Below are 25,386 nucleotides of genomic sequence, written 5' to 3'. Positions count from 1 at the left end.
TGGCTTGGGGTTGTCAAAAGTAAGTTTTATTTTCCGTGTAGGATCTAGTATGCCATCTTTCTTTGTCATAATTCTTCTGACATTAATGATTCCTTGGTCGTGTAATTTTGTTTTAGTTCTTCGTCTGACACATTCATGAGGTATCATTCGGTGATGACACCTCTTGACGTGTTGAGCGAAACGTGTGGTGAAACGGTGACAGAAGTTCCACCAAAAGTTTTTAGTTTTTGTAGTTGCTCAGGCTCTCGAGCAGTGGCAACTTCAACCAGTAGGTCTCCTGATCTTAGACGACGAACTGTCTTAGGAGGCATTTTCCAGGCATTTCTGCACTAGGAATGGAGACAGTTTTCCAATCGGTTGTTCTCGAGTGGAATGGATGATTAGGAAAGTAGGAGTTCGGATTCTGTCTAAGTCAGTGTTTTGATTTTGCGGCGACAGAAGCAGATTTCTCTTGTTGTCTCGTCAGCATTTCTTCTGTGTACCTGTGGGTTTTGAGAACTGCTTGTTCCATTTCGCCCTGGAAGGGAGATCTTTTTCTCTCCAGGTTACCGGCCCAGTCACGTGGAGGCAGGAGCAGTGCCACCTTTGTGACCAAATGGTAGTGGGTCAGTGATAATATGCAAATAAAAGGTAAAAAAGAAAGACTACTTTTCCTGCTGATCAAGTAAAGCGGTTTTTTCACTAAAGGTAATTTAATCAATTGTTAGGGTAACGCTAAATAAAGGAGGCGATTTTATTTATTCAAGAGAGAGCGATAATTCACTGGCAAAAGACACTATCACAAAATCGCTTGGCACCTGGGGCCACAAACATTCAGACTCAGTATGAACGGAAGATCCACATTTTCGACAAACTGGGTTCCTCTACTCTGCATGTCGTCTGAGAGTGGCCATAATTTTGGCACTTGTAACAGTTGTAACATCTTTATTTTTATTTACTGAAGAAGCGAATTTAATCCAAAATTCCTTTTTCGCTCTCTGTCTGATACAATAGGCTTTTGCTCTAAGTCGCTTATAATTAATAAGATTTCAGATTGGGTAACTGTTAACGATAATTAATCGTTAACAGTTACCCAATCAATACTTGGGTAGAGTACTGGCAAATAAATGGAAAGGTGTATTGCAGAGGTTTTCGCGATAGGAAAATGAATATAGGTAGGGGAGCCACTTTTAATAACGTTAAATTCACTCTGTCAATCAGCATTTCAATAAGCTTTCCACGCCTGTCTAAGCTGAAGGAACCCCATAATGAGTGGTGAGAATTAAAGTCACCTAGTAGACAGAAGGTAGCTGATAGTTGCAGGACAAGATCTTCGATTTCCTCAATAGAATATGGACGATTAGGTGGAAGATCAATTGAGACCAAAGTAACAGAGATACCAATTACTATACGTGCGGCAACGGCTTCGAAGAAGCTTTGGAACGGTATGCGTCTGGAGGAAACTCTCGAGTCCGGTAGTATAGCTACTCTTTCATGAGCACTATTAGTGACTGGTCTATCTTGTCTGAAGATAATATACTTTTTGACTACAGGGGAAGCTTGGGGTGTCAACTTGGTTTCTTGTAGGCACATGTCAATAGGACTGAAGCAATGAAATATATCATGAATATCATCGATGTTGCTGCAAAAACCTCTACAATTTCATTATTTGGTTTTGAATATGGAAGATGTATCCGTCTGCTTTTTATGAGCGGATTTTTCTTTTCTCAGAAATGTCGGACGCCTCGAGTCATTGCTGTCATCCATATCATCTTCTGCGTATATTTCAAGCAGGTCTTCTTGGCCGTTAGTATCATCTGTGTCTATGTTGGTTAGGCATGATTGCTTCGTCTCAACAGGAAAAGATTTTTTCAAATTTTCTTCCACTTCACAATGTGGTCTCTGGGATGGAATTGGTGACTTGAACCACAATTGCATATTATTGGTTTGGTCTACTGAGTTCAATTTAGATGGATACTGGATTGAGAGGACTGAGCCCAATCTGAGACTGATATTTTTGGAAAGATGGACAGTTCTGTCTGACATGCCACCGATTCGTGGTTGTGGATGGTACAAGCATAAGTGCGTTTTGGTATACATAAATTGACCTGTTTTCTCGCTTCTTGGTAAGATACGTTTTTTTCGAGTTTATATTTTTGTATTTTTTCCCTTAACTTCCAGAGTTCACAATCTTTGGAGTAAGCTGGATGGTTGCCATTACATTTAGGACACTGTAGTGTAGTTGCCTTGCATTCTGCTTGCATGTGAGTTTTGCACCCACAATTCGGACATGTAACATCTCCACCGTATGCTGTCAGAGAATGCCCTAATTTTGACATTTATAACATCTAAGCGGATTTGGGATACATGGTCATAGTTTTTTCTGACCATGATTCGTTTTGCATGCGAAACGTTTTGCTTTTTTAATTCTTGGACGATTTCTTCCTCAGAAACGTTTAATAGATCCCATTCCGTGATCACTCCCTTGGAAGAATTCAATGTGTTATGCGGGGTGACTTGAACCACAATTCCACTTAAAGAAGTTAGCCGTAAAAACAACTCAGAATGTCTTGAGTGGTACGTCTCTATTTGTAAATCTCCTGATTGGAGACGCTTCTTAACCACTTTTGGTGAACCTGCGGCATTTTCTAAGCATCGCTTGATGATGAAAGGAGAGCACTTGTTCACAGGTTTGGATGACAAAGAATGCACTGAGGAACGTTGGAGATTCTTGCTTTGTTGTGTCTTTTTTAAGTCTCTTTGAAAGAGATAAGTCATGGTGAGCGTCATTGTCACGTTGAGAGCTTTCCAGCTCTAAACATGGAAATATATCAGTTTCCATTTCTGCACCTTTTAGCCAGACATTTGAAACTTACCTAAACAAATTAGCCGTTGCTGGAGATACCGGAAAAAAAAAAAAAATAGCGGGACTAAGGAGCAATGACTCACTGCTTCTGTCTGATTGAGCTGGTGCTCATATCTCGATGTTAAGCCAGCTCAATCAGACCTAACTCTTGTGAGGAGTTCTCTCCTTTGTTTCGAAATATGTTTTCATTTGTACAGTTACCTTTTTATTATTTTGTAAATAATTGTTTGAGTATCCCGGAAGTATAGGGAAGCTGTAAACCCTATAGATGAGAGCCTTGTCGATCAATTCGGCCCTGGAAATATTGTGCAAGGCTCAAGGGGTAGAATTTTTTTCAGCCTGGAGTGTACTTGTTAACAGGAGAGATTGCTGCTACAGGGATGGGATACACTTAAATAGAAAGGGTGCAAGAATATTTGCTGATGCTATCGAGGCAGTGTTAGGTGGGTCGGAAAACTGCTAGCTTGGGGGGGAGACAAAGACCAATAGATTGACAGTAGCCACTGGCAGAGGTGAAAGTGATTCTTGCACTGCTTCTATTAGAATGAGCAGAAGCCTGAAAAACAAGATGCAGGATATTTCAGAGACTGCTGGTAGTCATTGCGGTACAAGTAAACCGTTGGGTTGGGTTAGGGTAGCTAAGAATAGAAACAGGTGCAGGTATACTTGCGTGTACACCAATGCTAGGAGTTTAGTAAACAAATTTGATGAATTTGAGGTATTGCTCAAAACATCAAAGGCAGATATTGTTGGGATATCAGAGACGTGGTGTCACACAGATATAAGGGAGGCAGAACTGCAATTTGGGGAGTACAACGTCTACAGAAAGGATAGACAGGATAGGAAGGGGGGAGGGGTTATGCTATTAGTTAAGAAACACATAAAAACCAAGGAAGTGAAGCCAGTCGACATCGCTGGACAGTGCAGTGTCAAGTCAGTTTGGTGTGACATAAGCATTGGAAGATCAAAATTAAGAGTAGGAGTGTGCTATAGGCCTAATGACTCTGATGAGTATAATAAGAAACTGTACAGGGAAATAGAGTGGGCCAGTAAATCAAAGAGTCTTATAATGGGAGATTTTAATTTCCCAGATATTGAATGGAATTCGTGGGTTTGGTCACTCCCACACTAGCAGGGCTTTTGGGGATTTATTGGATGATTGTTTTCTACATCAGCATGTTCGGGAGGCAACTACAGGGAGTAATACTCTTGATTTGATTATCAGCAGTGATTCTTCGTGCATTAAGAATCTGCAGATAAATGAACCACTAGGTGGCAGTGATCACAGTGTGCTGAAGTGGGATTTACTGAAAGAGGTAACTACCATTAGGGGTAAAGGGAAGGGTTATTGCTTCCGTAAAGGCGACTACGATGGACTGAGACAGTATTTAAATTCTATACAGTGGGACCAACTGATGATGTCACCAACAGCAAATTCAAAATAGGAAGCATTCAAAGAACTCATTTTGGAAGCTACTAGGCTTTACATACCAACTAAGGAATATTGTTCAAGGTTTAGGCCAAAATGGATGTCAGATGAACTGATGAGGCATATGGCAGAGAAGAAAAATGCTTGGGATACTTACAAATTAACACATGACACAGAAGCCTATGATAGATACAAGTTGATATGCAACCAAGTTACAAAGGAGGTTAAGCAGGCGAAGGCAGATTACGAGAAATCCTTGGCAAGGGATGCAAAGAAAAACAGCAAAGAGTTCTTTACTTATGTAAACTCTAGAAGGAAGGGGATGAATCAGATTGGTCCACTTGATATTGATGGGTCAACTGTTGATGATCCTGCTCAGGTAGCTAACAAACTAAATGAATATTTTGCATCGACATTCACACATGAGGAGTTATTCAGGAAGGTGAATGCCAGAGGTGTATTCAACTCTAGCAGTAAGCTACAGAATCTTGAAATAACTGAGAGTAAACTGGAGGAGAAATTGTTGAAGATAAACACAAGAAAGGCACCCGGGGTGGACGGGATCTATTCAGTTATATTAAAGGAGGCAGCAAAGGAATTAAGCAAACCCTTAGCCATAATTATGAGAGCTTCCTTGCATTCAGAGGAGGTACCCATAGACTGGAAATGTGCAAATGTGACCCGAATTCACAAAGGAGGATCAAAGGCTGACACAGGTAATTATAGACCTGTAAGCTTAACTTCTGTTCCAGGAAAATTAATGGAGGCACTGGTTAAAGAAGCACTGCAGGATCATTTAGACAAGACTATGGTTATAGCTCGGACACAGCATGGTTTTGTTAAGGGGAAGTCTTGCCTGACCAACTTGATTGGATACTATGATGCAGTCACAAAAGAACTGGATGCAGGAAATAGCTTTGATATTATATACTTGGATCTTAGAAAGGCTTTTCATACTGTTGCACATGGAAGACTGCTACACAAATTGGAGCAGTGTGACATTGGAGGCAAATTACTGCTATGGATAAAGGGGTGGTTGAGGGGGAGAAGACAGAGAGTGGTAATCAATGGACACTGCTCATTGTGGACTAATGTTATTAGTGGAGTCCCTCAGGGTTCAGTGTTGGGTCCATTGTTGTTTTCTGTATTTATAAATGATATAGATGATGGTATATCAAGCTTAATGTCCAAGTTTGCAGACGATACAAATGTTGGCAGGGTTGTTAAGGACACTACTTATGCTATGCTGCTGCAACAGGATCTGGAAAGGTTGAGCAGATGGGCTGAGAGGTGGCAAATGAAGTTTAACATTGACAAATGTAAATTACTACATGGGAAACAGCAACCCCAGAGCAACGTATCAACTCTGTGGTACTACACTGACAGTGGTAGAGAATGAAAGGGACTTGGGGGTGGTTGTGCAGGCGGATATGAAGTTCTCTGAGCAGTGCAGACGGGCTGCAAGAGTAGCTCATGGAGAATTGTCAATGATATACAGGAATTTTTCCAGCATTGATAAGGAGTTGATTATTCCCTTGTATAAGGCAATGGTCAGGCCACACCTAGAGTACTGTATACAGGTCTGGAGGCCTCATTTCAAGAAGGATGTAGAGCTGCTGGAACGAGTACAAAGAAGGGCAACATGATTAGTGAATGGAACAAAGGGGTGCTCTTACGAAGAAAGGCTTAAATTTTGCAAATTACAGTGACTAGGCACCAGCAAGGTGATCTGATAAAGGTGTATAAAGCCTTGAATGGTTTGAGCATGCTCAATGCTGATGGGATTCTTCCTCTAGCTCAGAATAATCACCTGAGAGGGCATAAATTCAAATTGAGGAAAGACAGATGTAGGATAGATGTGCGGAAATTTGCCTTTAGCCAGCGGGTGGTTGGTTGGTGGAATAGACTTCCATCCCTTGTTGTCGAAGTAGATAGCCTAAATAAGTTTAAAGCTCAGCTGGACATGTATTTTGAACGAACAGAGGGGTGAAGTGGAGGTGGGTTTTTTTTTTTTTTTTTTTTTTTTTTTGGCTGATGCTGCATAAGCTTGCTTTCTTGCATCAAATGCCTGTACTAATCCTAATGCTAATTAAAAATTTTGAAAATAAAACCATTGGACTTATGTCCGTGAAGCGCAATAAAGATTCTCTCTCTCTCTCACACACACACACATACCCACTGCTCGTACCCTCACATCACAAAGATAACGTCGAAATACTTACCATTCAACATGGGCGTCTTCATGCTGTCGTACGTTTCGGAAATGATATCATTCAGCCGCACCGACGAGTTGTTCTCGGAGAGGCCCCTGCAAATACAACGAGTTGGATGAATACATCGAAGAGTCCTCGCCGAACAATAGAAAGTCCTCTTTGGGCCACACAACACGCGGATGTCTCGCCCGTTGCTTAAAATTGTGGCGTTTTTTTTGTTTTTTTTTATGTGCCTGAATCAGGGGCACCTAGGCAAATTCCCATCTCCACCTTGATCATCTGCGACAGCGCAAAACCTCTGTGAAACGGCCTGAAATAAGTGTGTGTGTGTGTGTGTGTGTGTGTGTGTGTGTGTGTGTGTGTGTGTGTGTGTGTGTGTGTGTGTGTGTTATGGTTGTTTATTGGCACATTAGCGGCTATGGCTATAGTGCGCATATTCGTAGTTATATCAGAAAATAATTAAGAACGAAGCAGTTCAATTTCATTTCAGTTCTGAAACCTATTCGTAAAATATTATACACCCCAATTTGTTTAAAAAACCAGAAAAGTTCCTTAATATTTGCCTCCTCTCCTACGATATGATGTAATGTCAGCGGTTCTTGAAGATTAGCTAGATTTTGAAGTGTTGAATTACGATGTGGTAGATAGTGTGGACAGTCAATCAAAATATGTTTGACTGTTGAGGTAGGGTCTGCACAGTGGTATCGTCACCGTCCTTCCCACACCGGGTGGAAAAGGCCTCGGTTCGAATCCCGTCGATGACGCGAGGAACTTTAATGGGCTTTTTCCACTCCGTGGCTGAGTTAGTCGGTCTCAGGCGTAGATAGCAAGGTTTTCCTCCCCAGTAACTGGGGTTTTTTCGTCCTGCAAAACAGACAAATCAACCATAGAACATATGCAATTTGCAGACACAAATACGGGTTAATGTATTTAATGACAGGGAACCCTAAAATAATAATTTGATTTTTTTTTGTTGAGTTAGGGTGGGCTTCCCCCTTTTTGGGGGGAACCCAACCTACCTCGCCCTCTTTCTTCTGCTTACCTTCTTTCTTCTCCTCAATCTCTCACCCCCTCTCCTATTTCAAAAAAGAATTTTTTTTTTGCCCTCCCTGGGAAGCTCAGGCTAACCCCAGGGTCGGCAAGCCAGAGTTCTCTTCCCACTTACCTGGTCCGGCTCCCAGTGCCAGTGACGGCAACTAGCGGTCTGTGGTGTTCCACAGACCCTAGGCTAAGCGGCCAGATGAACAACATAACCCGCACTAAGCAAACATGTGAGATAGCTGGCGAGGGTAGCATAGCGGTCACGTTATTTTTAGATCCTGTATTATCGTGTCAGAACTATGGATTTATTTCGTGTTAAAAGTGCAGTTTGTTACCAAATGGATAATCACAACTTGAGGATTCTGTTGGTAAGCATAGTTTTGTGTTATTAGAGCTCTCTTTCGAGTTTCTTCCATTTTCTTCTCACCGCTATTGTTCTTTGGTCACTCCGCTTAGGTGCCATAACCGAAGCTTTAGGGAGGTGGCCACTCCTTTGCCTGACCACCACAGTCTCTATTCTCGCAAATTTGACTGGGGCTATTTTCCCACTTCCGTGACCTTGGACGGGCGTCGCTGGGAGCTGCCAGTTTCACCGTTTTGTGCCTCTCGTTTTTACTTCCTTACCCAGTGCTTGTTTCAATAGCACGTATGCGGCGCAAATTTCACCATCTGCATAAAGATCTATACAGCAGACCTGTCATCACCTTTAGATATTAAATTTGCACTGTAATGGACGCTCATTAAAAGTGAATAATGCTCGTTAAGTATCGAAAAATTTTTCTTGGTGCAGTTTACCAAATTAGGAAGTGAATCCTATAAGTACTATAACTTTATAGAGTTTTGTGATCGCTCACTATGTCGCGTATCACTATGTAATATGAGCACAGCTAATAGGGGAACAGAGTTCTTCATAACGTATGATAAGTTATTCTCTATTTATCGCCATTATTGTAGATTCTTTTAGTGCTGTAGTAGGAGGTTAGATGGAATTCTGAAAACTAAATACTCTTAAGCTACTTGTGTGTGAATAAATGCAGTGTTAGCAGGAAAAAAAAAAAAAAGCCTTTTTCATTGGGTATATACAGCTGCACTTCATTAGGAATTCAAAGACACCAGCATGCAGGAAGCGACCTATGAGATGAGGACTGTACCAGCTACGAAAAAGAAGTGGAAGAAGCTGGATACACCCAAACCTGACAGAGAAACGCAAAGCCAGAGTGCTCAGCTAAAAGACACCCGGAAGGATTCCCTCCCACAAATTGATTTGACTGTGGAGAAAAAACAACCAGAGGCCTCTGCACCCTTGGACCCCTCCTGGCCAGAGGGCACATTGTTGGAAAAAACTCAAATCCTGCGTACCGCCCTTGAGGATCTGATGAAAGACTCTAACAACCGGATAACCACTGGTGTTAGGGGACAGATTGTTTCCCTCTGGACAAAGTTGGAGACAATAACCTAAAATATGAAACAACTGCTGTGAAACTGGAGGCATACCTAGATGGTGGGGCAAACAAAATGCAACAGCGTGCTCCATCTTATGCACAAGCGCTGAGGACGTCAGCCGGTGAATCAGCTATAAAAAGCAGTGTACCTGCTACAACAAAAAAGACCTTGCCAAAACAACCACACCTGGTGGTGCTCCGACCAACAACCATTGAGGAAAATCAAACAAGCGAACAATTAAAGATGCAAATCATGACCAGCCTAAAAGAAGAATTCAAGACAACCAGAATAAAGTCGGTCAGGAAAACTAGAAATGTCGGAGTACTGATAGAGACAGAAACAAGGGAAGAAGCACAAAAAATTATCACTAATACCAAAATCACTGAGCTGGAGCTCACAGCGACTACCCCTAAAAGAAAAGGGCCCTCAATAGTTATTTATGACCTGGATAAAGACCTGACCCCGGATCAACTAACAGAGGAAATCTATCAAAGAAACCTGATGTCCGCTCTCCCAGAACACAAAAGGGACGAACTGCTGACACCAAAATATTCAACCAAGTCCAAGAATGGCACTCAACGAAACTGGATAATTGAACTTGTGCCTGCAGCATGGAAAGTATTAAACACCCAGAAGAGAGTATATGTAAATTGGGGCAGCCACCGCTTCCGTGAACATGTGGCTGTACCCAAATGCTTCAGGTGCTGTAAATATGAGCATACAATGCACACCTGCACCCAGACTGACCCCACATGTGGCCACTGCTCGGCAAAAGGCCACACTTACAAGGATTGCCCAAACAAGAGTACTGACCCAATCTGCACCAACTGCAAGAGTCTGAAGCTGGACTGCACCCACTCAATCAGGGATAACAAGTGCCCCACCTACCTGAAAATTAAGAGCTTGTTCCAATCCAGGCTGGATTATGGGGACGCGCCTTAGAGGATACAATACTACAGAGGTAAAATTTCTGCAGATCAACGCACAGAAGGCCAGAGCAGTAGCGAATCAGATCCGTATCAAGGCTGAAGAGGAGAATGTAGATGTCATGATAATACAAGAGCCATACTCACACATGAAGATAGTCAGGGGATACCCCTTGACCTACAAGATAGTACAATTCGAGGACGACAACCCCTGGGCCGCAGTCGCGGTCAGAAATCCGTATATTACGGTGACCAAAATCACACAGCTTTGCACAGCCTGGGCTGCATGTGTCCACCTCACCACAGCTCTGGGGGCATTTTATGTTATTGCCCTCTACTGTCAACCGGGCGAAGACATAACTTTCGCCACAAGATACCTCCAACTGGCTGCTGACACCCTTCCCAACGCTAAAATTATAGTAGGGGCAGACGTGAACTGCCGGTCATTAATGTGGCATAGTCACACGCCAAACAGACATGGCACCAGAAACGGAACTATATTGGAAGAGTTCCTTGCAAATTCAACGTTGACAGTGTTAAACCAACCAAACAATCTGCCCACATTTAGTAATACACTGTGGGAAGCCACCATAGATGTCTCCTTGGCTTCCAGGAACATCGCTAATAATACTACCGACTGGTCCGTCCAAGAGGCCTGGACAACATCTGATCATCGAGCCATTACATTCCAACTCAACAGATCACTGACTAGAGTACCGGCAGCTAGACAAACCACTCACAGACACTCCATATCCAAAGCAAACTGGGAACTCTTCCAAAGTACCTTAAAAACAAGCATACAACAGAGACAGAGGGAGCTTGAGTGCCTCGAAGACCCAGATCACCTCCAAAGCAAGATAACAGAGATCGTAACGCACACAAGCGACATCGCTATTAAAAAGAAAAATCCAACCCCTGGGGCTGTGCCGTGGTGGAACCTAGAACTGCAACGACTCCGGAAAGAAACACAAACCAGAAGAAAGGCCTTTCAGCGGGCCAGGCGCTCCTGGCCGACGGCAGAGGTTGAAGTACTCCGACAACGCCACAAAGAAGCAAGGAACACTTACACAGCCCAAATCAGAAGCTGTAAACAGCAATCTTGGGAGCGCATGGTCTCCACTATGGGAAACGAGAACCCCTGGGGAATCGTCTACAAACTGACCATGAATAAACTCCCCCGAGGGGAAGTTATTGCGGCCACCACATTGACCCAAGGAGGCATCCACAACCTGGGAGCAGACTATTTCCAATATCCTGGACACAGTCTTCCACCCGGCTATACAACCAGAGACAACAGAGCAGATCCAACTCTGCTTAGAAAATGAAAGCTATCAAACAGCAACGACAGAACCTCACTTCACCATGGAGGAGGTCAAGAGTGCTGCCACCCTCATTAGGGGAAATAAATGCCCTGGACCAGACCTCTTGGAGCCCGAAATCATCAAAAAGACAGTACAGTGTTTCCCGAACCTGTTGCTCAACCTCTTCAACCTCTGTCTTCACTGTGGCACCTTCCCGACTTCGTGGAAGAAAACAAACGTCAAACTAAACCTGAAAAATCCGACCAAACCACCACACCTCCCAGGATCGTACAGACCGATCGCACTTCTCACAGTTGCAAGTAAACTACTTGAACGCCTTCTCTACAGACGAATAGAGCAATATTATGACAGGGCTGGCTTGGCCTCACCCAACCAGTTTGGCTTCAGGCGGGGTCGCTCAGCCGTGGATGCCTTAATACACCTACAAGAACAAGTAACAAGATGCACCAAGAAGTATTTCCTTGTGATTGCCGTGGACTTTGCTGGGGCCTTCGATGCACTTTGGTGGCCAAGCATCTTGGCAAGGCTTCGGGTTGCTGGGATCCCAGGCAACCTCTACAGGGTCATCAAGAGCTACCTCACAAACAGATACATCAGGATTGTTGCTCCCTATGGGACCCTCTCCAAGAATACATTTCGTGGCTGTCCACAGGGTTCGGTCCTTGGACCACTACTGTGGAACATAGTAATGGACTCCTTCCTAGCTATAGACCTTGACGAGGTAAAATCGCAGACCTTTGCTGATGACCTCTTACTAACAGTGTCAGCGGGCTCAAGGACACAACTGGAGACACTGGCAAACCGGGCTCTGTCCACCCTTCAGGAATGGGCAAAGAAAAATCAACTTAGAATATCCCCTGCAAAGACAAACCCCATTCTGCTCAAGAGGTGCCTCAACCTCCGGCGGCCTCCACAAATCAAGATTGACCATAAAACAATTAAATTCTCAAAGCAGCTGAAGTACCTAGGCATGATTCTAGATCCAAATCTATCATTTCAGGACCACCTGAAATATTTGTGTACAAAAATCAGACGATATACTGCATTGGTTGCCAGAGTCACTCGCAGAGACTGGGGCCTAGACAGACGGGTGCTACGTCTTTTCTATAAAACCATCTTCACCCCAATAGTCACGTATGCATCTGGCGCATGGTATCAAAAAGCCACAACTGTTGTCAATAAACGAATCATTGACTCGATTCACCGATCATCCTTCTGACCATTACTCGAGCTTGCAGCACAGTGAGCACGCATTCCCTGCAAGTCCTTGCTGGTGTCCTTCCACTGGACTTAGAGATCATTCGACGGAGCCTCACGCACCACCTGGACAAGGGTATCCCACAGACATGTTTGGGATTCACCACCGACATCATCAATAGCAAGTCTATGGAAAAGAAAAAGCTGCATGCTCACCTGCTGCAGATGTGGCAGGATAGATGGGCCACCTCGCAAAAAGGCGAAATCACCAGAAAGTTTCTGCCCAACATTGGCCGGGTTTTTCCGAACTTCCCACCCTAGTTTTCCCCGGGCCTACAAGTCACATACCTATTGACAGGACATGGAGCTCTGAATGCAAAACTATCCCTACTCGGAATACAGGAAGATCCCACCTGCATCTGCGGGGGGCTGGAGAGCTGGCAGCACATCATGCATGATTGCCAGCTGTATGATGACCTCCGCAGCGCATTCATCACCAAAATACAGTATCTACCATACAGCCAGGAGTACCACATCTTGGACACCAAGGAAGAATATCAGGCTTTCTCCAGCTATGCACTGGCCCTGTTCACAAGACGGAGAGCTCTTATCGCAGCAAATCGCAATCAACAACTGACACAATAAGGAAATGAACAAACCTCGAAGGAAATCATCCCGTGGAAGACGCCTGAATCCAATGGTCTCCGATAATCAAGGCACTAAACCCTGAAGTGGACCTAAAGTTGAATAAATGAGAAATGACTCCATAAACAACATTGACGCAAACACCACATGGATGGGAAATGTCACAAGAAAGACCCCACAAACGCCAACAAGCAAACCCGGACCTTTGGACGGTAAAGACTGCAGAACGGACGGGAACCACCCCATGACCGATCATGCTTCGGTCCGATCGCTCCTGGAAACGGACTAGAACCACTAGCAGCTCCGCTGCCAAATGCTATATGGCGAGCTGAATGGGATACCCTTACCCTATTCATCTTAAATTCTCTATCCCCGGCAGGAGGGAGAGGAGACATGCTCTGTTTCCTCCCTCCCCTGCCAACCCATCTCTTTGCCTGGTGAGGCATGGGCCTGCCTCACTGACCACCTGGGGTCGCCTTCTCTATCGTCCCCATGCTTCTGCCTTTCCCCTCCAGTCTTCAGTCTCTTCCCCCACTCTAACTGTATACCTTATCCATGGCAGGGGGAGTAGCTCTTCTTCGTCTCCCCCACCCGCCATCCAAACTCCCCTCTGGTGTGGCATGGGCATGCTATACTGCCTAGCAGGGGTCATATCCTCTATCGACCCCTTACTTCTACTTCTACCCCCCCAGTCTTCAGCCTCCCCTTCCTCACACTTTTATCTTTCATCTAACGTATAGCCCACACGTCTAAATTTAATAACAACAAAATTCTGCCCGACCTATTACATCTTTCTAGCGTTCAACCCCAACCAGCGATTTGCTAACAGCAATCTCCTTAAGAATCAACGTCAAACGCCTATATATATATATATTTTTTTTTTTTTTTTTATTATTATTTTATTATTTTTTTTTTTACTTTTATCATTATTATTTTTTTTTTTTTTATTTTTATTTTATTATTTTATTTTTTACTTTTATCATTATTATTTTTTTTAATTTTTTTATTTTATTATTATTATTATTTTTTTTTATTAATTTATTTATTTTTTAGGTCCTAGCCACTGAAATCCCAGGAAACTAGGTGGCAGGACCTGCCGGAGCAACTCGTCATGATGCTGGACACCCAGCTAGCCTCCACGTGGCAAGGTATGGGCAACGTCGGGCCCCACCAGGGGCCAGGCGGCCAATAAGCCGGACAAACAATGGGCACAACAGATCACACTGCACAGACATGGTCCACACACTTTCAAGTCTCTGGCTTGACAGTGTACTGTCCTCGATACAGCGAACATACGCGGAGATGGGAGAAATCCCAGGCGCCGTCTGACACGAACATACCTTATACCTTATACCTTATAAGCAAACATGTTAGGTTAGGTTATGCCTCCGGCGCCTGATATCAAAAGGCCTCAACAGTGGTGAATCGTCGACGATTGGAAATAATACACAGACCGATCCTCCTAACCATCACCCGAGCATGCAATACAGTATCAACACATGCACTGCAAGTTATCACGGGAACCTTGCGTCTCGACTTGGAAGTAATCCGCACAGGAATGCAGTAGCAACTCAGGCGTGGAAAAGCCACAATCTATCTAGACTTTACCACAGATCCGATAAATAACAGACTGGAAACATACCTACAAACAATCTGGCAGCAACGTTAGACTGACTCAACCAAAGGTGAAATAACTCGAAAGTTTCTGCCTAATCTCCAACAGGTCTACGCACAATATCCGCAATGGTTCAACCCCGGACGCTACACTACTTACCTCCTCACAGGACACGGAGCGATTCGCAACAAACTGAACCTCCTTGGCATCACAGATAATCCCATGTGCGCGTGTAGCTCCCTGGAGACATGGGACCACATAATGCATGAATGTGAGCACTATGAAGATCTACGTGGACACCTGATCACACAAATGCAATTCAACTTCAAAAACCAGGAGCATTATCTACTGGAGAATGAAGCAAATTACAAGCAATTGTCTAAATTTGTCCAGAGCTTTTACGCCAGACGGCAAACTCTGCCGCCACTAGCAAACCCTGAGTAACTAGAACCAACATAGCTCACTGCTGGTACGACCACACCAAGCCGCACTGACCTGCGGAATTACCAGCACAATAAAAAGAGGAGTCTCGAATCCCTATTTCCCCATTGTGACTGAATCCAAACATCCCGACTTTCACTCCCGGACAGGCCATAGGGCCCACGGAGAAACCACGACTACCAAAGATAAGTCTAACCTATAGCGTGCAAATGACTGTACATACCCAGGTTGGGACCAAAGCACAGAAATGAACATGTAAAGACCGCCACTATGACGACAACACATCCCACAAACAGTGATCGTAAAGAGGCGACTCTTTTAACCCACAGCTGGAGCGTTGCCCAATCTATAAATACTAACGACCAAGCAGCTGTCGCACTAAACAGACAACAAATGGACATGACTGGACTTTCAACCCTGATAAAAATCCTTCCTAACTGACACACGGACGGGACTCAGTCCCATGAGCGACTCTCACCAAAAGATGAAGAAAAACCTGCACAGTCGTTGTAGGGACCTGCCAAGAAAGTCTGAGCGAATTCCATTAGCCCTGGATGGTAGGCCACTGATGATAGACGACCACTTCGCAGCCACAAACTTCAAGCCCTATTGGCGATCTGGGTCAGCTCCCATGTCTGGCCCACTATTACTCTCCTTCCCCGGTGGGGGAGGGAGACGGCTTGCCTACTCCTGCAACCCCCACCACCCTTCTCTTCTTTCTGGGAAATGGGCATGCCCCATGCAAGCTGGAGCTACCTTCCCTATCGGCTCCTTTTTCTGACTATATCCCCCCAATCTTCAGCCTCCCTCCCCCACTCTAACTATGCGCAAGCGACAGTCCCACACAATCCAAATTTAACCATCAAAATGTATTTCGTTCAAAACTCTCGGCTTTTCATTCTAGCGCCTTCACCACGGGAACTAACCTATACCAATTGATGTGTATGTATATGCATTTTTGTATGTATGTATATGTGCATTTTTTTAGGTCCTAGCCACTGAAATCGAAGGAAATTAGGTGGCAGGATCTGCCAGAATAAATACAATACTGGTGTACCTAGTCTGCCTCCATGGGGAAAAAGTGGGGCAACGTTGGGCCTCAGTAGGGGTCCAGCGGCTAAATGACCAGATGAACAACGGTACACGACACTACATATGTACAATATCCATACACTTTTAAATCTCTGGCATTTCCGGGAAACTGGCACACCCATCACCAGGTAAACAACGCGGAGATAGGGGAAACTCCTGGTGCCGTATGACCCTAAATACACTTTACACTTTACACAAACATGTACATTCACTCACATATGCTATCTGGCCTTGATAGTACTGTCTTACTTCACAAGAGATTCAAATGCGGAGTTGTGCGAAAGCACCGGTGCCACTTGTCAAAAAACACTATGTTAGATGTTCTGAGCAGTGTGAACACTGAGGAGGATCATCGCCGATGAGTATATGGAGGTGAGTCAGATGGATATGTCCTATTCTAATCCGTGCCAGTACCACTTCTTCTCGCTGAACTGTCTGAATGCATGAGTGCCATAATTTTGGGTCCTGTTCAATTGAAAAAGTTTGTTCTTTGTTTCTTTATGCCATAGCTCTGTCCACTGTGCATGGTATGCTGTTTGAATTATGATATTATAATCAGAAGCTGGAATGAAGACAGAGGTTAAGTCCTAGGATGATGGATTTTTAGCAAATATATCAGCCAGTTCATTTCCTTTTGTGCCGGAATCCAGCAAAACTTTACTAGTTGTTGACGGTGATCAATTAGAAATAGCAAACTCCTGATTTTCATTAAAATATGGTGATTCTTTTGAGAGGGATTCTGCATTGCTCTAATTGAGATGAGACAGTCAGTGTAAACTTTATATTTTGCAGATGGGTGTAGAGTCAAATTTTCTAGAGCTAATTGTACAAAGGGTACTAGGAAAGTTTTGCAATACAGCTTTGTTTATTTAATTTTTTCAAAGTAATTTCCTCTACATTCAATACACCTCTCCATCCTCCGAAACCAATCTTTAAACCAGTTCTTCTAAGTTTCACTAGGGAGTAAAGCACACTCGTTGTCCCAAGCCCGTAGAAGGTCCTCATCACTGGAAAACCGCCTCCCTTTTAGCTTCATTTTCACATGCGGGAACAGTGCAAAGTCGCAGGGAGCAAGGTCTGGCCTGTAGGGAGGGTGCTCGAGAAGTTTCAGTCCTGTCGTGGTCAAATATTCGGTGCAGGCTTTGGCGCGGTCAGCTGGAGCATTATCGTGATGGAGGTACCAGGTGTCCATTCTTGACTTTGGCCGCAGGTTCTTCATAGATCCAATGACTTTAGGCAGGCATTGTTCAGTATACCACTTAGCTGTGACTGTCTTCTGCGTGTCCAAAACGACACGTTCCACAATTCCACTCGATTTGAAAAATACAGCTATCATTTTCTTCTTTACTAATCGGGATTTTCTGACAATTACGGGTGTGTCGTCATCATCAAAGACCCAAACTTTGTTTTGAGCCTTGGTCGGCAGATCGTAATAGTACAGCCAAGTCTCGTCACCTGTCACGATGTTGTTCACATACCGAGATTGTCCCTTATCAAACTTTTTTAACATCTCCCGGCACCAAGTCACACGTCGTGTCATCTGCTCTTCAGTCAGTTGATGCGGCACCCAGAGAGAACAAAGTTTCTTCACGTGCAAATGATCTTGCAGAATCGAACGAATTGCTGGTGCATTTAGGCCCAAAGTATCCTCTATCTGTTGGTAGGTCACTCGCCTGTTTTCGTCAAGCATTTTCCTCACAGCAGTAACGTTTTCCTCCGTAACTGACGTTCGTGGCCTTCCCGGCCTCTCAGAATCCTCCAGAGTGAAATTTCCCCTTTGGAATTCTCTATACCACCTGAATATCGTTGTACGATGTGGACAATCATCATCTAGTGCAAGAGTCATTTCTTCTAAGCACTGGTCTATGGTTAAACCACGCACGAAATTATACCGCAAAACTGTCCTTATCTCATTTCGTGACCACGATGCCATCGCAAGCACTTTACACTCTCACTACTAATGAATAACTGAGCCCATCGACTTGGCGCGGCGGCTACTATGCACGTATGAACATGTCTCAACATGCAGCAACAAGCAGCTTCCTGTGATTCATTGTTGCGTCATATTGCAAAACTTTCCTAGTACCCTTTGTATTGCATATAGTTCTGCTGAAAAGTTGCTATACTTAGGTGGAAGAGAAGTTGATATGATAGCAGAAGGAAACACTGCTGCTGCTCCAACAGTTGAAAGAGATTTGACACCATCCGTATATACAAGCAAGAAATCAACAAAGCTTTGAATATGGCTAGCATGGAGTTGTTGCACATTCAGTGTCGGTAGGCGATTCTTTCGCCATTGTAGAAAATAAGTATCACAGGTCAGTTGAGGAAAGGGGGTCCACGATGGATGAAAGTAATTCTTTATCTGTTGCCTTTTGTGGAGAGGAACATTCCAATTCTGGGATATTTCAAGGAGCCGTAGGCCAGCTACCCGTATTTTACTTGGTTCATTTCTGTACAGATTGAATAGTAGCTGAATAAAAAGATATGCCTGAATGGGATTAGCATTAGCATTAGCATTAGTAGAGGCATTTGATGCAAGAAAGCAAGCTTATGCAGCATCAGCCAAAAATAAAAAAAAAACCCACTTCCACTTCACCCCTCTGTTCGTTCAAAATACCTGTCCAGCTGAGCCTTAAACTTATTTAGGCTATCAACCTCCAACACAAGGGATGGGAGTCTGTTCCACCAACCCACCACCCGCTGGCTAAAGGCAAATTTCCGCACGTCTATCCTACATCTGTCTTTCCTCAATTTGAATTTATGCCCTCTCAGGTGATTTTTCTGGGCTAGAGGAAGAATCCCATCAGCATTGAGCATGCTCAAACCATTCAAGTATTTATACACCTCTATCAGATCACCTCGCTGGTGCCTAGTCTCCAGACACTGTAATTTGAAAAACTTAAGCCTTTCTTCGTAAGAGCACCCCATTGTTCCATTCACTAATCTTGTTGCCCTTCTCTGTACTCGTTCCAACAGCTCTACATCCTTCTTGAAATGAGGCCTCCAGACCTGTATACAGTACTCTAGGTGTGGCCTGACCATTGCCTTATACAATGGAATAATCACCTCCTTATCCCTGCTGGAAAAATTCCTGTATATCATTGACAATACTCCATGAGCTACTCTTGCAGCCCGTCTGCACTGCTCAGAGAACTTCATATCTGCCTGCACAACCACCCCCAAGTCCCTTTCATTCTCTACCACTGTCAGTGTAGTACCACAGAGTTGATACGTTGCTCTGGGGTTGCTGTTTCCCATGTGTAGTTCTTTATATTTGTCAATGTTAAACTTCATTTGCCACCTCTCAGCCCATCTGCTCAACCTTTCCAGATCCTGTTGCAGCAGCATAGTGTCAGTAGTGCCCTTGACAACCCTGCCAACCTTTGTATCATCTGCAAACTTGGACATTAAGCTTGATATACCATCATCAATATCATTTATAAATATAGAAAACAATAATGGACCCAACACTGAGCCCTGAGGGACTGGACTAATGTTATTAGTGGAGCAGTGTCCATTAATTACCACTCTCTGTCTTCTCCCCCTCAACCACCCCTTTATCCATAGCAGCAATTTGCCTCCAATGTCACATGCTCCAATTTGTGTAGCAGTCTTCCATGTGCAACAGTATGAAAAGCCTTTCTAAGATCCAAGTATATAAAATCAAAGTTATTCCCTGCATCCAGTTCTTTTGTGACTGCATCATAGTATCCAATCAAGTTGGTCAGGCAAGACTCCCCCTTAACAAAACCATGCTGTGTCTGAGCTATAACTGAAGTCTTGTCTAAATGATCCTGCAGTGCTTCTTTAACCAGTGACTCCATTAATTTTCCTGGAACAGAAGTTAAGCTCACAGGTCTGGAAAGATCAAGTCTATATTTTGGCTGCATATTTAAGTAACAGCATTTTTCTGCGGAGATGCAAAGGGGGCTCATGAGCTTCAATGCATAGACTGAGTTGGAGATGTTCTGTACGCACCAATTGCAATCCTCAGGGCATTATGTTGAATAGGATTCAGCCAGCGTAGCACACTCCTTCGGGCAGAATCATAAACTGGAGCACCATAATCTAAACGGGATCTAATCAGTGCTCTATATAAGAGCAGCAAAGTTGTACGGTCTGCTCCCCAAGAATGGGCAGATAAAGCTCTTTGCATGTTGATCTTTTTTGAGACAGGTAGTACGTAATAATTTGACATGCTCAAAGAAGTTCAGCTTACTGTCCAGGATTAGTGCCAAGAATCTGATATTGCTGGCAATCGGAATGGTGGAATTTGATATCCGAAGTTCAGGAATCGTATTCAGTTTGCGTTGATTGTATAAGTGGATCGCAACTGTTTTCTGTTGGGAAAGACGATATCCATTGAGCTCAGCCCACTTTTGTACTTTATTGAGCGACATTGCAATTGCCTTTGCATAGATCTCATATTCTGTGAATGGTAAGAAAGAGAGAGATCGTCAGCATAAAGGTACGCCTCTACAGTGTTTGGAAGTTCTTTTGTGATGGAATTAATTCTGAGGGCTAACAGGGCTGCACTCAAAACTGACCCTTGTTGTACTCCTTCTTGTTTGTTTGTTTGTTTGTTTTATGGTTTTATGGAGCATTAGCATCTAAGGCTATAATGCACCAAGTCAAAACGATGTAAAATATATAAAACTATAATATTACAATTGTTTGTATATTATTGTAAAAGAGTATACAATATGAAACGTTCATAAAGCATAAAACGATAAAAGCATTCTAGACAGAGTTATTTAGATTAATAAGTTGTAAAAACTTAAAAATAGCTGACACGTTGTCATTGTCCGATAAAAATCTGTCGTTGTCATTTTCCGATTAAAAAGGCTCAGACAGATGGCTAAAACATAAACGACGGTCATTAAAAAAGACGGACATTCAATTAAAATATGACGGACTGTTAAAATGGTGTCACAAATTCTACACATAGGACGATCGTCTGCCCTCAGCAGATAGCAATGTGTCAAGTGACAATGTCCTATGCGAAGCCGAGAGAGGACAACTTCCTCTTTTCGGTTCCTGCGCAGACTAGACTGCCAATGTTCAACTACAGGCTTAATCTCATATAACTTGTTCGCAGCCTGTCCATGCCATGAGTGTTGCCATTGGGATACCAGTTTCTTTCGAATTACTTGTCTGTAGTCTGTATAGGGAACTAGCAGGCACGAGTTAAAGAGGTTCGCTGATTTGGCTGCAAAGTCTGCCATATCATTTCCTGAGATTCGAATGTGGCCTGGGATCCAGCAGAAACGAACATAAAATTCAGATTGTGCAAGGAAGTGCAGCTTCTGCTGTATCCGGGTCAGGACAGGATGCAGGTTGAACCTCACCGATGATAAAGCCTGCAATGAACTCAGAGAATCGGTAAAAATCTTTTTTGTGGTTAGTGGTTTGTATACGATCTAAGGCTAGCTCAACTGCATGCACCTCTGCAGTGAACACACTGCATTCGTTGAAGATCTGCCCAGATACGGTGGTGTCTAGGAAAACAGCTGCAGATCCCACAGACATTTCTGACCACGAGCCATCTGTGTAGATGGGCAAGAAGTCAGCATGTTCCGAGCGCTGTGCTAAAAAGAGCTGCAGGTAGACGGTGGATGGAGTACTGTCCTTTCTCCAATTGTTAAGGGAGAAGTTGCAGTTCGCGACACGAGCATGCCAGGGTGGAGAAGGTTGCCCTCGTGATGGCGCAACATTGTCTAATGTGATATTCAAATCATGGAGTAGCCTTTGGATACGAATACAGAATGGTTGATTGGCAGTCTGGTGAATGTTGTACAGATTTTCCCAACGTGGCTCAAAAACGAGTGCCCACGTCGAATGGTCTGGCAGGGATTTCAGTTTCAAAGCATACTGCAGAGACGACTGTTTCCTGCGAAGCGATAACGAGGGCTCATTCGCTTAGACATATTTTATTATTATTTTAGGGTTGCCCGTTATTAAATACATTAACCCGTATTTGTGTCTGTAAATTGCGTATGTTCTATGGTCGATTTGCCTGTTTTGCTGGACGAAAAAACCCCAGTTACTGGGGACAAAAACTTTGCTGTCTATGCCTGAGACCGATTAACACAGCCACGGAGTGAAAAAAGCCCATTAAAGTTCTTCGCGTCATCGACGGGATTCGAACCCAGGCCTTTTCCACCCGGTGTGGGGAGGACGGTGACGATACCACTGTGCTACACGCGCAGACTCGATTCGACATATAGGCTATGGACAAGAGAAGTTCGAAATGCTCCAGTGGCAATACAGATCGCCTGATGGTGGATGGGATCCAACCATCGGAGTATGCTGAGTCTAGAGGATGCGTGTACCTGCCACCCATAAACTAACTTAGATCGTACGAGTGCACGATAGAGGCGCAAAACGGTACATCGGTCAGCGCCCCAGGAATGTGAGGAGACTGCACGTTAGATATTCAAGCGTCTCTTGCACTTCGCACGTAGTTGACGGATGTGTTGTAGAAAGGTCAACTTTCTATCAAATATAAGCCCCAGAAATCTAGTCTCAGGTACTACTGGAACAGCATTTTGTCCAAGCCTCAGTTCAGGTTCAGAGTGAAGATTACGCTTCCTGCAAAAATGCATGCAACAGTCTTTTGTGGAGAGAACCTGAACCCGTTATTCGTTGCCCATGGGTTCAGATGGTCAATGGCACGTTGTAGTTGCCTCTCAATTACCCACATGTTGTAGGAATGACAGAATATGATAAAATCGTCAACATAGATGGCACAGTTTACAGTTGGAGGAAGTTGTTCTGTGATGGTATTCAATTTGATGGCAAAAAACATAACACTTAAAACGGATCATTCAGGTACTCCCTCCTCTTGGCTAAAAGAGCGAGAGATAGTAGATCCTGTACGGATTTGGAAGGAACGATGACATAAAAAGTTTTTATTAAAATTGGGGAGATTACCTCTAAGGTTGATGCTGTAGAGGTTTTTTAAAATTCCAAATTTCCAAGTTGTGTCATACGCTTTTTCCATATCGAAGAACACGGACACCAGGTGTTCTTATTTTAAAAAGGCATCTCGAATGGAGGTTTCGAGCCTGATTAAACGGTCCAAATTTGACCTATTCCTACGGAAACCACACTGCAATCTGGAGAAGAACCCGTTTGCCTCCAAATACCAAATAAGGCTGGCATTGACCATTCTCTCCAGAGTTTTGCACAGACAGCTAGTCAGAGCAATAGGACGGTAATTCGTTGGGATTTTAGGATCCTTTCCTGGCTTTGGAAATTCAAGCAAGATTGCCTTATGCCAGGAATCCAGAAACTGCTCTTCTTGAAATATTCTGTTATATAGAAAGAACAGTTGGTCCATGGATTTTGCAGACAGATGTTTGATCATATCATAATAGATAAGATCTGGTCCAGCAGCACTTGCCTTGGTAAGAGTTAGAGCTGTTTCTAACTCTTCCGTGGTTAAGGGCCCGTTATAGAGATCAGACCTTTTAGATTTAAAGTTAATTGACTGATTTGCAAGTTAATCTTTCTAAACCAGAAATTCTGGTGAGTAGGCAGATTTTGACGAGATGACAGAAAAGGTCTCCCCAAGTACATTGGCTATTACAGTTGGGTCTGCAATAACGCATCCATTATACTCCAGCACCGATGAAGGGTGAGATGTATATTTACCCTTAATTTTCCGGATTTTGTCCCAGATAGTTTTACTGGTGGTTGACTGGGTAATAGTGGATGTAAAGCGGATCCACGATTTCTTTTGGCTCTGCACAAATAAGAGCATAGACGCCGTTTGTGCTAACTGCAAAAGTCAGAAAATGGATGCCTCCCATATCCTCAGAGACAGCATGTGTCCCATATACCAAAAATACAAGAGCTTGACCCAATCCAGAACAGATTATGGCACCACACCATAAACAATTCAACACTAAAGTAATCAAATTCTTCCAGCTAAACGCTCATAGAACCAGGGCAGTAGCCGACCAGGTCAGGATGAAAGCCGACGACGAAAATATAGATATCATCATACTCCAAGAACCATACGCAGCCGCCAATCAAGTAAGGGGATACCCCCTACAATACAAGATCATACAACCTGAAAATGAAATCCCCTGGGCCGCTATTGCGGTCAGAAACCCAGATATAACAGTTACCAGGATCACTCAGCTCTGCACGGCCTGGGCAGTCTGTGCACATCTTATCTCAGCACTGGGAGCCTTCTACGTCGTAGCCCTTTATTGCCGCCCTGGAGAGGACATAACGCTGGCTACAAGGTACCTAGAACATGTAATAAATATCCTCCCTGACCAGAAACTAATAATAGGAGCGGACGTGAACTGCAGGTCACCAGCTTGGTACAGCCATACCCCGGACAGGCAGGGGACAAGGAATTGGCAGCGCCTGGAGGAATTCCTAGCAACATCAACGAAAACAGTGCTAAACCAACCTAATCAACTACCAACTTACTGCAACCTACGATGGGAATCAACCATTGAGATCTCCCTAGCCACTAGGAACATTGCTGGCAATATACGGACTAGACGGTTCAGGATGCCTGGACAACGTCCGACCACAGGGTCCTGACCTTCCAACTCAACAGAGCCCAGCAGAGACAATATCCTGAAAGAAAAATGCGGCAGAGATATGGGCTGAACACTGCAAACTGGAACCAAATCAGAGACACCCTAATAGCAGAAAAGGATACACAGCATGCTGCAATTCAAACAAACCAAGACCCTGACCAACTCCAAAAAACAGTCACAACGATCAATACTAAAGCAGCGAATGCTGCCATAAAACGAAGAAAACCTGCCTCAGGCGCTGTACCATGGTGGAGTCCGGAGCTCCAGAGGCTCCGAAGAGAAGTCCAGGACAAACGAAAAGCATTCCAGAGAGCCACACGCTCCTGGCCTGCCCCTGAAGTGGATGCACTGCGGGAAATCTACAAAGAGGCCAGAAACCAGTATATCTCGCTCATACGCAGAAGTAAACAACTCTCGTGGGAAAATCTGGTCGCAACCACTGGCAATACTGATCCCTGGGGGATGGTCTACGAAGTAACCACTAATAAACTTCCCGAAGGGAGAGGTAATTTCAACCACCATAACACCACAGAGAGATGCTACCAATTCTTGGGAGGCATCTGTTAACAATATCTTGGACGCAACCCTCATGTAGACCCACAGACACCCC

At 43.9% G+C, this 25,386-nt stretch overlaps 1 protein-coding gene across 1 annotated transcript in view; it reads right to left on the bottom strand.

Moving 5' to 3' along the window:
- LOC150087596 (glycine receptor subunit beta-like) overlaps positions 1 to 25,386 on the bottom strand; it is a gene marked incomplete at its 3' end in the record, with an annotated part of 248,147 nt that overhangs the window by 115,921 nt on the left and 106,840 nt on the right. The window contains exon 2 of the mRNA XM_090372544.1: positions 6,497 to 6,582. Coding sequence (XP_090228670.1) covers positions 6,497 to 6,582 — 86 coding nt within the window. The remainder of the gene's footprint in view (positions 1 to 6,496; positions 6,583 to 25,386) is intronic.

The sequence above is a fragment of the Mastigoproctus giganteus genome, chromosome 4 (genome assembly GCF_048544385.1).
Source record: "Mastigoproctus giganteus isolate SK-2022 chromosome 4, ASM4854438v1, whole genome shotgun sequence".
Taxonomy (NCBI): Eukaryota; Metazoa; Arthropoda; class Arachnida; order Uropygi; family Thelyphonidae; genus Mastigoproctus; species Mastigoproctus giganteus.
Note: the sequence above shows the minus strand (reverse complement) of the source record. Positions and strands in the feature narration are given on the sequence as shown.